We start from the raw sequence: 12,559 nt of genomic DNA on the forward strand, positions 1-12,559 counted from the left end.
AAAAGGGGAAGCTTACCCAACTCAAAAACCATCCACTTGTGTCAGCACTTTGTGGGTGTGTTTTTTTTATTTATTTAATATTTTATTTAAATACAACAAAGCCTCTGAAGCCTTTCAGCTGAGGAGAGGCAGCTGCATTCACCCGGTAAGTGGATAGCCTCTATTTACATTGTCACGGGTGGAGACGTGCCCGGCCACATATCTTTCTTATCCAGGCTGCACAGGGACTAACATACATCAGTTCACATGTGCTGCCTGGCACGCCGCCTTACAGGCACAATCCCATTTCCAGCCCAGTGCTTTATCACCTATATGACCTGCTATTCATCGCACTCCAGTACAAGCGGCGACGCCATGAACAAACCTCCTTTTCTGAGCCTTTGTGTGGGCTTGTGCCCCTCTTCTCCAACTAACTGAATACACTCCTGCAGCTACAGTGTGGCTCCTTATCCCTGTTTTATTGTGTCAAGAAGATTGAAAATATCAATAAAGGTTTCCCTGTGAGACTGTTTTGGCTTTCTAATGCATTCAGAATAATGGGCATGTCAATAGGATCCGAGCAGCACACAGGGGAGGGATACATCAGCATTTACCATCTGGACGATAACACCCTTCTACTACAACCACCACTACCTCTGTCTAATACCTCTGATAAACGCACATACACACACTCACACACACACACACACACACGCACACACTCACAAATACACTCTGTCCACGCACTACCACTCCTGGCTCGAGGGCAGACTGACTGGCAGAGAAATCTGATTTTAGCAAGAAGCTTCTCAGCAGCAAATTAATGAACCCTTGCTCTTTGTGTCCGGCCGCTGGGTCCTCTCAAGGGCAACGCTCTCAAAGAGACATGAAGAAAACCAAACAAGGCAAGGATTCTTTGCTTGGTTGTTTATATTTATTCAGAGTTTTAGTTTAAGATGTTTTTTTGCAAAATGAGAGGTTTTTAAAAAAAAATTTACAATTCACAGCGAAGAGAGGAAACAGACCTGAATTAAGTGTGTTACTTTGTCCCACTTCTCTATATTACTTAAGTATTTCACGGTCTTGCATTTCTTTCTTTCACTTTACAACTAATATCTTTACTTATTACTCTTAAGGCTTTCAAAACAAGCTTATTACCATATTTTCCAGACTAAAAGTTGAAAAAGAAAAAAGTTCACTTGTCAGGCAGATCATGAACAAAGCCCTTTCTGAAGCTCTTAACTAACTAACTGAAAACACGCCTCCAGATACTATTCAAAATCTTAAAATGCTCTTGTGGATTAAGAAGAAGATGCATGCATGGAAATGGAAACATATCCTTAAATTTTTCCACTTAAAGCTGCAAAAATATGATAGAAATTACTTGATGGGTAAAGGTAAGAAGAAAGAAAAAATTACCTTCATCGAGTCCAGCACTGGATACTTGAATCAGACCTAAACCTTCACATGCGTTTCCACTCTGTATTTTCGCTCTCATGTCAGATACTGTGAATATCAAATCGGTGGCACTTCTGCTTCTCAGTCAAAATCCTGGCTTTAGATTTTTGTTGTTTCTGCTGCCTGTCTGTGTGTGTGAGTGTGTCTCATTCAACATGCATGCAAAGACTCCTCTCTCGTCCAGTCATAGAAAAGCCAGTGCATCCGACTCCAGCAGCACACCTGTAATCCCACCTTTAGCTGACAAGACATCGCCAAGATTTTCTATTATCTGTAACTTATCCTCATCTGGTTTCATTCCCATTAAGAGGTAAAGCTACTGAATCTCAGCTGTCACAGGCAGCAGCTTTTCCTGCTTTTCCAATGTCAGCTTGTATGCTTATTTTTAATAATTGGAAAAACCTCTGTATATTTTAATGGACACACCCGCTTTTCACGTGTAATATTTGCAGTTTCTCCAGTGAGAACCCAGTTAGAAAACTCTGAATCCATTATTTAGTGTTGTATTTTGAATAGCACTGAATACTTAATAGTTAGTTACATTCATTGTGAGTCTCTATAAATATATTTAAAGCTGGATATTAGGGCTAATGGTTTAGTTGTACAGTGAAGTGAAGTACAATGGAGAAAATTAGCATGATAACGTTCCCCTGTGGCTTTTAAGAAGCTATGGATTTCCCTGCCACATTATTCTCAGAGTCACTGACACTGTCACTTCCCCGCTGTCAGGATCCGCTGACACAGAATATTTTTTGTCACTCCTCCCCAGACACTAATCCTTATTCCTGCATATCTGGAGCTTCATGTATTTATTTTAAAATTCAACAATGTTCTCCATCGTTGAACCTCTCAGTCACAACCCCTAAAAAAAAAAAAAAAAAATCCATCGCTGTCGGGCTGGGCTGGTAAAATAACAGCATAACAACCTGCAAACTATACATTTCATTGTAAAGCAGTCTATAGTTTAATTCAACTTAAAATGTTACTACTTCACGTGGGATACTGTGATCTCTGCTGTACCACTAAGGCAGGGGTGTCAAACACATTTAAGTTCAGGGGCCACATAAAGGTGGTAAAATAATCCCATAATAACCTTTGAATGTGAAATTTTAAGTTTTTCTTTGTTGTAGCACACAGTATACATGATTTTAAAGAAAGTCTATTTTCACAAAACCAAACTATTATAATTGAAAATGTCTACAATCTCAACATAAAGCCAATTTTAACGACTTTATGGTGCAAATTACAGTGAAACCTCTTTTAAAAAGACTTGTCTTATAGCTGTTGCATGTTTCACCCTGACAGCATGAAGCTAGTTTGATAGCAACAAGGTCGCATCGAGATTTCAACTCGGATCTCGGTGTTGTGTTGTTTCCGCCACTCCAAATAAATTTCTTCACAAAAAAACTTTTCTAAAAATGTATATACATACAAACCAAAAAATACACAAGAACATAAATAGAACCTTCACCCCAATGTTCATTGGCAAAGGTAAAACAATAAATAAACAAATCCCAGCTAGTTTTGGTTTACGGGCCAAACGTGTTACACAAACATTCATCTTAACGATAATCTAAAAGGTCTGGTACATCTAACTCAAACTTCTGTTACTCGTACACCACTTTCTGACATACATTTTCTGTTTGTGTTGCAGGAATAACATCTCTACCACTTAATAGGAAATACTTTATACTATGGGGTTTTGCATTAAAGAACTGTGAGGTGTTGACAGTATTGTAAAAAGAAATAAAGAGCTATCTCCCTATTCAATGTTTTACTATTGTTGCAACGATTTGTTTTTTTACTCTAAATGCACAATACAAGCAGTAAAGCAGTGACCGTGTTGACTCGTACAGGTAGTGAAGTGTATTACATCATACTATGAATCCAGGATGGAGTAAAACACTGAGAAAGTAGGGCAGCTGTCTGATACCACATTCACAATGTTATATAATCTCAAGATCCCGACTGCTGGACGATGATTGTCCGAGTCCTGCACGGATCTGGTGACGCTCCTCGTCCTCTCTGCCCGCCTCGTTCAGCAGCCACGTCGAGCCATTGTTTCATTTAACGATTCATCTCCGAAGCAAGACAGTAATTTTTTTTTAGAATTCTTTTCATTATGACAGCTGTGAGTGTTCACTGTGGCGGAGTGGTGATTTTAAATGGTTTCCATGAGAACACTCCAGATTGTATCTGTGGAATTCATTCCAGAAAAGCAACACACTCGGTGGCGTTTCGCTAAGTAGGTGATTTAAAGGCAGCAAATTGACAACAACATGCCGACGATTTGCTGAACAACTGAGCAGTTTATCTGGTAAATGTCGCAATTTAGTCAATGTGGCTATGTGGGTAGAATCAAAACGGTCAAAGCTGCCCCTCTTATGCCTTTTGTTTAAATCAAACAAGACAATATGAGAGTTACGGAGTAGCTGTTAAGTATTACACTTATTATTGCTTCAGAATTAACATAAAGAACGGTGACGCTTCTTTGTGTTGGTAATGTGTCCTAATTATATTGGGAAATGGGTAAAACTGTAAGAATGGCGCCTCACATTAATTTAGAATTTCCTTTTGTTTTTCACAGAAAGGATGATGTGATTACATTACAGCGCTTTGTGTGGCTGTCACTCTTCCAGCATGGTGGCGTCTACCTCATTGGTAAGCGTTTCCTGCACAGCCTCTGCTTTGTCCTGTCAGAAGACAGCAAAATTATATTAACATCTCTCTCCTGTTTTCATGTTAATATATTCAGAATGACTGTGGCGTTCTCGTATTGTGCGGGAAACGCAGCTCCTCCCCTCCTCGTCTTCGACACTGCCCCTCATCGCTTCCCAATATATATTTCTCCATCATGCAAAAGGCAAAAATGAAACCAAACCGGATGTGTTGTGTACCCGCTGCCAAATTCATTTCCAGTGTGGATGGGGATCACAGTGGGATTATGTCATGATAGCCTGAAACAATCAAAGCCAAGCCTGCAGACTGAAGTGGGGCTGCTCTGTGCATCATCATCATCATAACCTTGAAAGACCTTCACTGGCAGAGTGGAGGGAGTCAAGAGGCCCTCCGATAACTGAGTGTACAGCGACCCCTGGTGATCGTTACAGGAGGAAATCACGTCAAGCAAATGGGGAGACTGATGAAGCGGAAAGGCTCGTGACAATTGCATCATTGTTCCTCTAGTCATAGTGTGTGGGTTCGAATCTGTTTTAGGTTCTCAACAGGTGACAAGAGGAAAACCAGTCGAATGAAGTATCTATCCCATAAAGTATCAAGTCCCACTGATCCTCTGACCTCAGTGAGATCTTATACACATTGTACATCCATGGACAATTACAGCTATTCTGAGGTTGCAATCTATTGTATTTTGCACATTTCAGTTTTTAACTTCTATCTTAAATTCTTGTAGCACTCTTTTTTCTTGCCAAAATTCTCAATTTTCTTCATAATATTCAAGTTTGAAAGGTATAGTTAGTCGATATTCTCTGGGATCTTTTTTGTTTTGTTTTGTTTTTGTTTTTATTTTTAACTTTTTAAAAGCAGATGCAGCTTTTACTTCCTCCTTACTTGTGGAACAAACTTCCTGAACACCTGAGGACTGCCGACGCACTCCCAGGACTCAGGAATTAAAACATTATTTATTCGCTCAGTTTTTCTATTAAACAACATATTTTTACATATTTTATTACCTTTGTCTTAATAATGCTTGTGCTTTATTTAATCTCCATTTTATACCTTTCTTATTTGGTATCTTAATGTTTGATGTATTTAACGTTTTGGCGCATCAATGCTTCATAAATTAACAATATAATTCCCAAATAAAATAGAACGAAATTATATTAAAATACAATCAGACGACAATAAACAATTTTATTTTTGAAAGTCCCCGGCCCCGCCCACACTTCCGGTCTCTTCCTCTCCGTCGCTGACTCGCTGCAGACTCTGAACTTCAGTTGTTTCTGCTGTTTTCCTATAAATAATCATGTCCCTGGAAGTGGAATCCGCAGAGTAAGTCGTCCACATCATGATCATTAAAGCGGTGTCGTTTCTGTTACAAATGTCTCGCGTTTCACTGCAGTTTTTAGGTTTTTCTGCTGTGAGGCCCGTCTCATCCTGCATTAGCTTGCGGCTAAGCTAACTGGCCGACATTGACGTACACTCATGAATATTTACTTTTATTTATCGAGGTGAAATGAAGGTAGATTCACTTTAAATCGTTGTGTGATGCCAAACGTTCAACATCGTTTGATCTTCTTTATTTGTGTTGCTGCTCTGCAGGAATCGTGAAGTTGAGGCTCGCTTAAGAAAGTTAGCATCTCGTGCTACCGAGTTGCACCCCTTTGCTATAGATTCTCCTCAGTAGATGTCAAATATTAAAGTAATTAATAAGAATGATCAGATCACGTAGATTAAACAGCTGATTTTCCTCGGATTATACCTATTTGTGTTTCATTTATTACCTGTGATTGTTGCGTAGTGTCAATTCTCTATATATCACATCTACTTGTGAGAAGTTAGCGTTATTTTAAGTCAATAAGTCTCCTACAACAGTATTGCTATATTCAAAATGTGAATTAAAGTGTATGTCTAGAATCTTGGCCAACCAGACCTACTATTCCATATTAAATTTGGTGTGCAGTTGATCAACCATGAGGATATTATTTAACTACTGTTTCCAATTAAAGATGAATCAAATTGAGGTTCCTCATTCACTACATAGTTCATTCTTTCATAATGATTAACTGAAGATTATTTGGGTATTTTGGCGGATTTCAGTCATTCATGTGCATCTGCACATTGTATTGTGAATAGAGATTCTTAATTTTGGCTGCAGAACCCATCGCCTGCCGGGCATGATGAAGATTTTTGAATTTGAACTGTTTCTGGTTATTAGATAATCTGAAGATGTCTCACTTCTCACAATGTATTTGTCTCTTGCAAAGCATCACTGGTTGATTTAACTTATATGTCTTTTTTTTTTTCACAGCGTGATCCGTCTGATTATGCAGTACTTGAAAGAAAACAACCTGCACCGAACTCTTTCCACGCTGCAGGAAGAGACCACAGTGTCTCTGAACACAGTGGACAGTATAGAGAGCTTCGTGGCAGACATCAACAGTGGCCACTGGGACACTGTGCTGCAAGCCATCCAGTCCCTTAAGCTTCCAGATAAGACCTTGATTGACCTTTATGAGCAGGTGGGGTTTGACTAAGTTGTGGCATACAGCATTATCAACCTTTTCACAAGATATTATGAATCTTATGCCTTCTGTAGTGATGTCTACATTAGTCTCAAGCAGAATGATAAGCCAACTTGTATAAAAACAATTGTGACATATAGTAATCTACAGAAAAGAATGAACATGTATCTCTAAGATTTTGTCTTCCCACTGTCATCATTCATACTAGTAGATTTCTCCCTGGAGGCAGAACAATGATGCAGAGTTGTATGTTTTTTGATTCTCGCTCAGGTTGTGCTGGAGCTGATTGAGTTGAGAGAGCTGGGAGCAGCCCGTTCACTCCTCAGACAGACAGACCCCATGATCATGCTCAAACAGAACCAGCCAGAGAGGTACATCCACCTGGAAAACCTGCTGGCTCGCTCCTATTTCGATCCCAGAGAGGTGAGTCCCAACCCGATGTGTGAAAGTTTATTATGAATCCTCCTCCAGGTCCCTGGTTTTCTATGTTTCAGGCCGACTTTCAGAGGATCCCTAAAGAGGAACTTTGTTATATAATCAGTTTCTTTTCTCTCCCTTTGCTTAATATTTCTGCAAACATTCCCCGGTACTTTGGTGGGACGTTCTTGTTTACCATATGCTGCAGTGGATAGGGGTTTCCTTGCAGCAGGATAAACAGTATTTTGATTGCTTGAAGACAAACCAGCTACAACTGACCGAACTAATGCACTCAGGATGTATGCGTTTGCATTTGAAAGTCACGCTGAGCTTGTTTTCAGGCGTACCCAGACGGCAGCAGCAAGGAGAAGCGTCGAGCCGCCATCGCTCAGGCCCTGGCAGGAGAGGTCAGCGTGGTGCCGCCCTCTCGTCTCATGGCTCTGCTGGGACAGGTGAGGAACCGTAAACAGCTGCTGGTGTCATGAGTAGGTTGTCAGTAAATGTATATAGCTGCATCTTGATGCTTGACATGTTTAAAGTGAAATATTCTTTCAGGCCCTGAAGTGGCAGCAGCATCAGGGTCTCCTCCCTCCTGGTATGACCATCGATTTGTTCCGAGGTAAAGCTGCTGTTAAAGACGTGGAGGAGGAGCGCTTTCCTACCCAGCTCAGCAGACACATCAAGGTACATATGACGTGGACTATTGGCAGCATTGTATACATTACAATATCTTCAGTGTTGAAGCAACTTTATTTATTGTTTTGCCAATACTTTGATGTGACTTGTCTTTCTTCGTCTTTTAGTTTGGACAGAAATCTCACGTGGAGTGTTCCCGGTTCTCCCCTGACGGTCAGTATCTGGTCACTGGTTCTGTGGATGGCTTCATTGAGGTGTGGAACTTCACCACAGGCAAAATCAGAAAGGTAAGACAAGATTGACTGTCTTAATAAATACTGCCCAGCATTTCAATCTTTGGCTTTTAATGTATTGCACATTTGTTTTATCCTCCAGGATCTGAAATACCAGGCTCAGGATAACTTCATGATGATGGACGACGCTGTGTTGTGTATGTGCTTCAGCCGAGACACGGAGATGTTGGCCACGGGAGCCCAGGACGGAAAGATCAAGGTATAGCACGTCATCTTTATTCCATTTTCTTTTTTTGTTCCAATTTTGAAACTGCAACAACAGAGTCTGATCTGGAAGAGACGAGCGCAGGGTGTATTTTTTGCGTGACCTGGCAGTTTTTTTTACTTCAGTCCCAGTAACAACAGCTGGTGTTACATATATGCAAGAACAGTTTTTGATGAGACCAGAGAGGAGAGTTCACGGTTAAATATAACTTTTCAACGTTATAGTTCTGGGCTGTTAATGAAAATATGACTGAAGGGCTCGGAAAAATGTGTTTTCGGTCCGTAATCACTCTTTAAATGAATTGCTCTATGAATTAAAAGTATAACATTTAGAATATTCCAGTTTGAATCCGTTGGTAAACACAGTCCATGTGTGTTTGTGTAGGTGTGGAAGATCCAAAGCGGTCAGTGTCTGAGGAGATTTGAACGTGCCCACAGCAAAGGAGTAACATGTCTGAGTTTCTGTAAAGACAGCAGCCAGCTCCTCAGCGCCTCCTTCGACCAGATCATCAGGTAAAACAAATCCATCGATTATTTTTCTTCTTCACTCACGGGTATTACTATTCTTACATCCTTTTCATGTTTACTGACGTGGGTTTTTTTTTTTCTTCTTCTTTGTTTTGCATTAGAATTCACGGACTGAAGTCGGGTAAAACTCTGAAAGAGTTTCGCGGTCACTCCTCATTCGTTAACGAAGCCACTTTCACTCCAGACGGCCATCACATCATCAGCGCTTCCTCCGACGGTACAGTTAAGGTAAAACAAAACAAAAAAAGAAACAACAGTTTACTTGGTTCATATGTGTCCCAACTTCTCTTAACCCTCGTCCTTCAGGTGTGGAACGTAAAGACCACCGAGTGTTCCAGCACTTTCAAACCTCTGGGCACGTCAGCCGGCACCGACATCACGGTGAACAACGTCATCCTGCTGCCCAAGAACCCCGAGCACTTTGTAGTGTGTAACCGCTCCAACACGGTGGTCATCATGAACATGCAGGGGCAGGTCAGTTCACCTCTGCTGCACTAGAGGAGAGTTTCATCGTCAATGATTTGTCGTTTGGTCTAGAAATTCAAGTAACACTGAAAGAATGAGAAAAGTTTGGACTTTTTATTTTTTATGTATATTAAGCTATATACAGTTTATGGTATTCATGTATGATTGCTGTTGCCCAAGTCATTTATGGTCTTCCGTTCTCTATAGCCTGTCATCTATTTCTACAATCGTCAGTACAAAATAATGTATAAACATTAATCATATTGAGATCACATTCATTTAAATTCTTGTTAAATCTTTTTACAATATCGACCAGTTATTACATTTCGGGTTTTATTTCATATTTTATAACAATTTGAGTCTTGGTTGCATATCAGGCTCCAATGTAGCCGCCAAACCACCAAACAAATTGTAAAGAAACTCAAAGAAAACATATATTTTTATTCGTTTTTTTAGCAAACAACACTGAGACCCAAGCTGGGATATTGCAGGCGCTGTGCCCTTAAAGACAGCTACCTCATTGTTATCAAACTCAGATCGGGGCGTTAAAACTAGTGTTGGCCAAATGAAGCTTCATGAACCACTTTCTTTATTTTCCGACTCCACCAGAGGGCGCTCTTGTTTTGAAGACACGAGTCTGAAAGACTGGAAGGGTGCTTTAAACATTTGTTGAACAGACAGCGCCATCTAGTGGCTTCAGAAAATAAAGACAGTGGTTCATGAAGCTTCATTTGCCGGTCACTAGTTAAAATGCTTACAGAGGACGGAGCCTTTTGCCGTCAGAGCTGCTACCAGGTTACTCGCTGGAATTGGACACGCAGATGTTTTTCCTTCATTTTATAGGTTTATTTGTATTCATTTAAAAAATAAATTGCTGCCTGATTTAGTGTATTTTTTTTTTATTGATCTGTGTTTATGTGCATGTTGCCCGTTACTCTTGTACTTTATAACAACGTTCAAAGTGTTACTTGATTTTCTTTTCTTTTCCCCCCCATGTATTCTCCATGTGTGCTTGATGTGTCTCTGAATCCTCTCTCCATGCAGATCGTGAGGAGCTTCAGCTCCGGTAAGAGGGAAGGTGGAGACTTTGTGTGCTGCACCCTGTCGCCCCGAGGCGAGTGGATCTACTGCGTGGGCGAAGACTTTGTGCTCTACTGCTTCAGCACCGTCACCGGCAAACTGGAGAGAACACTGACGGTACGCCCACCGCACTCCAGCACCGAGCAGAAACCCTCTGCTCTCATCACGGTCGAGTGGGTGGTTTTTTTGATTCCCGGGTTTTACTGAAGTGTGGCTCCGTCTCTCCCACAGGTACACGAGAAGGATGTGATCGGCATCGCCCACCACCCGCACCAGAACCTCATCTCCACGTACAGCGAGGACGGCCTGCTGAAGCTCTGGAAGCCTTGAAGCCTTGTCCAGGAGGCGAACGGACCTTCTCACGCAGCAGCTCTGAACTCTGTTCTGGTCGTTTTTAAAAAACCCTGGAGGATCTGGAGCACATGTGGAATTTCACGTCAAGATATACGAGAACGGCTGCATGCTGTTGTGTGGAAATGGATAAAGTTGTTTTTTTGTATTTGAGCTAAAAGTGAAAGGGTTGACACAACAGAGCCTTATTCATGTTCTTTTTTTTTTTTTTTTTTTTTACTGAGCTTAGTTGTCAATGTTTTCTTTTTTTTCTTGTAAAAGATGTTTTAGGAAATTAAAAACTTGTAAGAGTGGCTGTCGTGTGTGTTAAGGTTTTTTTTACATTTACTGCAGTCATCCCGGTAAACACTGGCATATTTTCATACAAACATGAAAAATACTTCTGAATTTATGACCAGAATAGTAAAAAATGTTATCTTTGCGGTCATTCATGACAGATTTGAAGCTGTAATAAATAAGGCTCTGCTGTTCAACTCCTGAGTTATGATCTCGTTTGGCTGTCTCTGATGAATTTACATCATTTGTCCTTCAGTGTATTTCATACAGTCTGACCAAATACAACGGGAGGAGATCACAGTGAGGATTGTAGATAACAATTAATTCCTGTTTCATTTTTTGTAAATATTTTTTATTACCCCTTTTGTTTAGATTTTCCAAGAAGACCTGGTTAAATAGTGATCTTTTTTTAATTGAGTTGCTAAAATTGGACTTTTATTCACAACCAGCATCCGTCAAGACATCGTTTTAAAAAAGCATTTTTTTCACTTTGCTTCTTCCAGTTTTATATATTTTTTTTGTCAACATGAATTTTCCACAAATCAGAAGGTTCCATAGCTGAACTGTACAGATGGAAGATGTCTTTGAGCCATTAAAGCTATTTAATCAGATCAGTGAAGTGTGTTCTGTGTTCGTCCATACAGAAAGAGAGCTGCCTGAATTAGAGAAACATCATTTTTAAAAATGTTTTAAGCAAGTGAAGACAGTAAATCTAGTGCACATTTGTTTCTGTGTAAATATTCCTGTTATGAGTGTTTGAAAAAGTCCAGTTCTCCAGGTTGTTGGTACAGCAGGTCTGCAGACTAGAGTCACATCGGTCAGGAAAACCTGAGGATTTGCAAACAGCGTTCAAAACGATCGTTACACAGTTTAAAAAAAAAAAAAAACATCGATACACCTCTGATGAAAATTTTTAATTCAATCTGGCACATTATATATGAGGTTTGCAGCTAACTGATGGATTTGATTAAGGATCACCCTGACATCAGTTGTCGTGCATGAATCATGTACATTTATTTGATTTATAATTTCTCACTGACCTCACCCATGCCACTCAGCGATAACTAAAGGGTTTTAACGGACTTACAGGTTGGAAATTATTAAACTCTTCTTCAACACTCAAGTCCCCTTTAGAAACAAACCCCCCCAAAAAAGTCATTGGGTTTTAATCAAAGAATTCAAGTCACTTTTATTTTTATAGCGCCAAACATAACAGTTATTTCAAGACACTTTTACAGAGAAAAAACCCTTTTAATGGGAAACGAACTCCTGCAGAACCAGGATCAGAGGTGGAGAATTTCTGTTGTTCCAGTTGGGGTTAGAGGATAGAAGGAGAGAAAAGAAGGACAGATTGTGGGGATTAAAAGCCTGGTTCGGGTTTGGGCCAAACATAATAATCTCTGTTTTATCTGCATTCAGGTGTAGAATATTACAGCTCATCCAGACTTTACTGTGTTTAACACAAGTTGATCAGCATCATCAGTTTCATCAATTATTAGATTTGTGAATCTTCCACATAACAATGGAAGTTAATAGATTGTTTCTCAGTTCATGAGGCGGCTGCCTCAACTTAGATCCATCCACTCCCAAAAAAAGACAATCCTAAGTTTTATTCTCTTAAATCTGTGTGCAGCAGGAATGTGTATTTCTGTTCCTGGGAGCTTGACG

General features: G+C 40.1%; 1 protein-coding gene across 1 annotated transcript; it reads left to right on the plus strand.

The window, feature by feature from the left end:
• Positions 1-5,338: 5,338 nt before the first annotated feature.
• smu1a (SMU1 DNA replication regulator and spliceosomal factor a) lies at positions 5,339-11,506 on the plus strand. The gene is made up of 12 exons (XM_080465756.1): positions 5,339-5,448; positions 6,428-6,638; positions 6,912-7,064; positions 7,400-7,510; positions 7,614-7,742; positions 7,862-7,981; positions 8,070-8,186; positions 8,577-8,704; positions 8,821-8,947; positions 9,026-9,193; positions 10,229-10,381; positions 10,496-11,506. Exons 1-12 carry the CDS (start codon positions 5,423-5,425, stop codon positions 10,592-10,594), a joined length of 1,542 nt encoding a protein of 513 aa, XP_080321882.1. The 5' UTR covers positions 5,339-5,422; the 3' UTR covers positions 10,595-11,506.
• The last annotated feature ends 1,053 nt before the right edge of the window (positions 11,507-12,559 follow it).

This window comes from Lipophrys pholis, assembly GCF_963383615.2.
Source record: "Lipophrys pholis genome assembly, chromosome: 6".
In the NCBI taxonomy this organism is placed as follows: Eukaryota; Metazoa; Chordata; class Actinopteri; order Blenniiformes; family Blenniidae; genus Lipophrys; species Lipophrys pholis.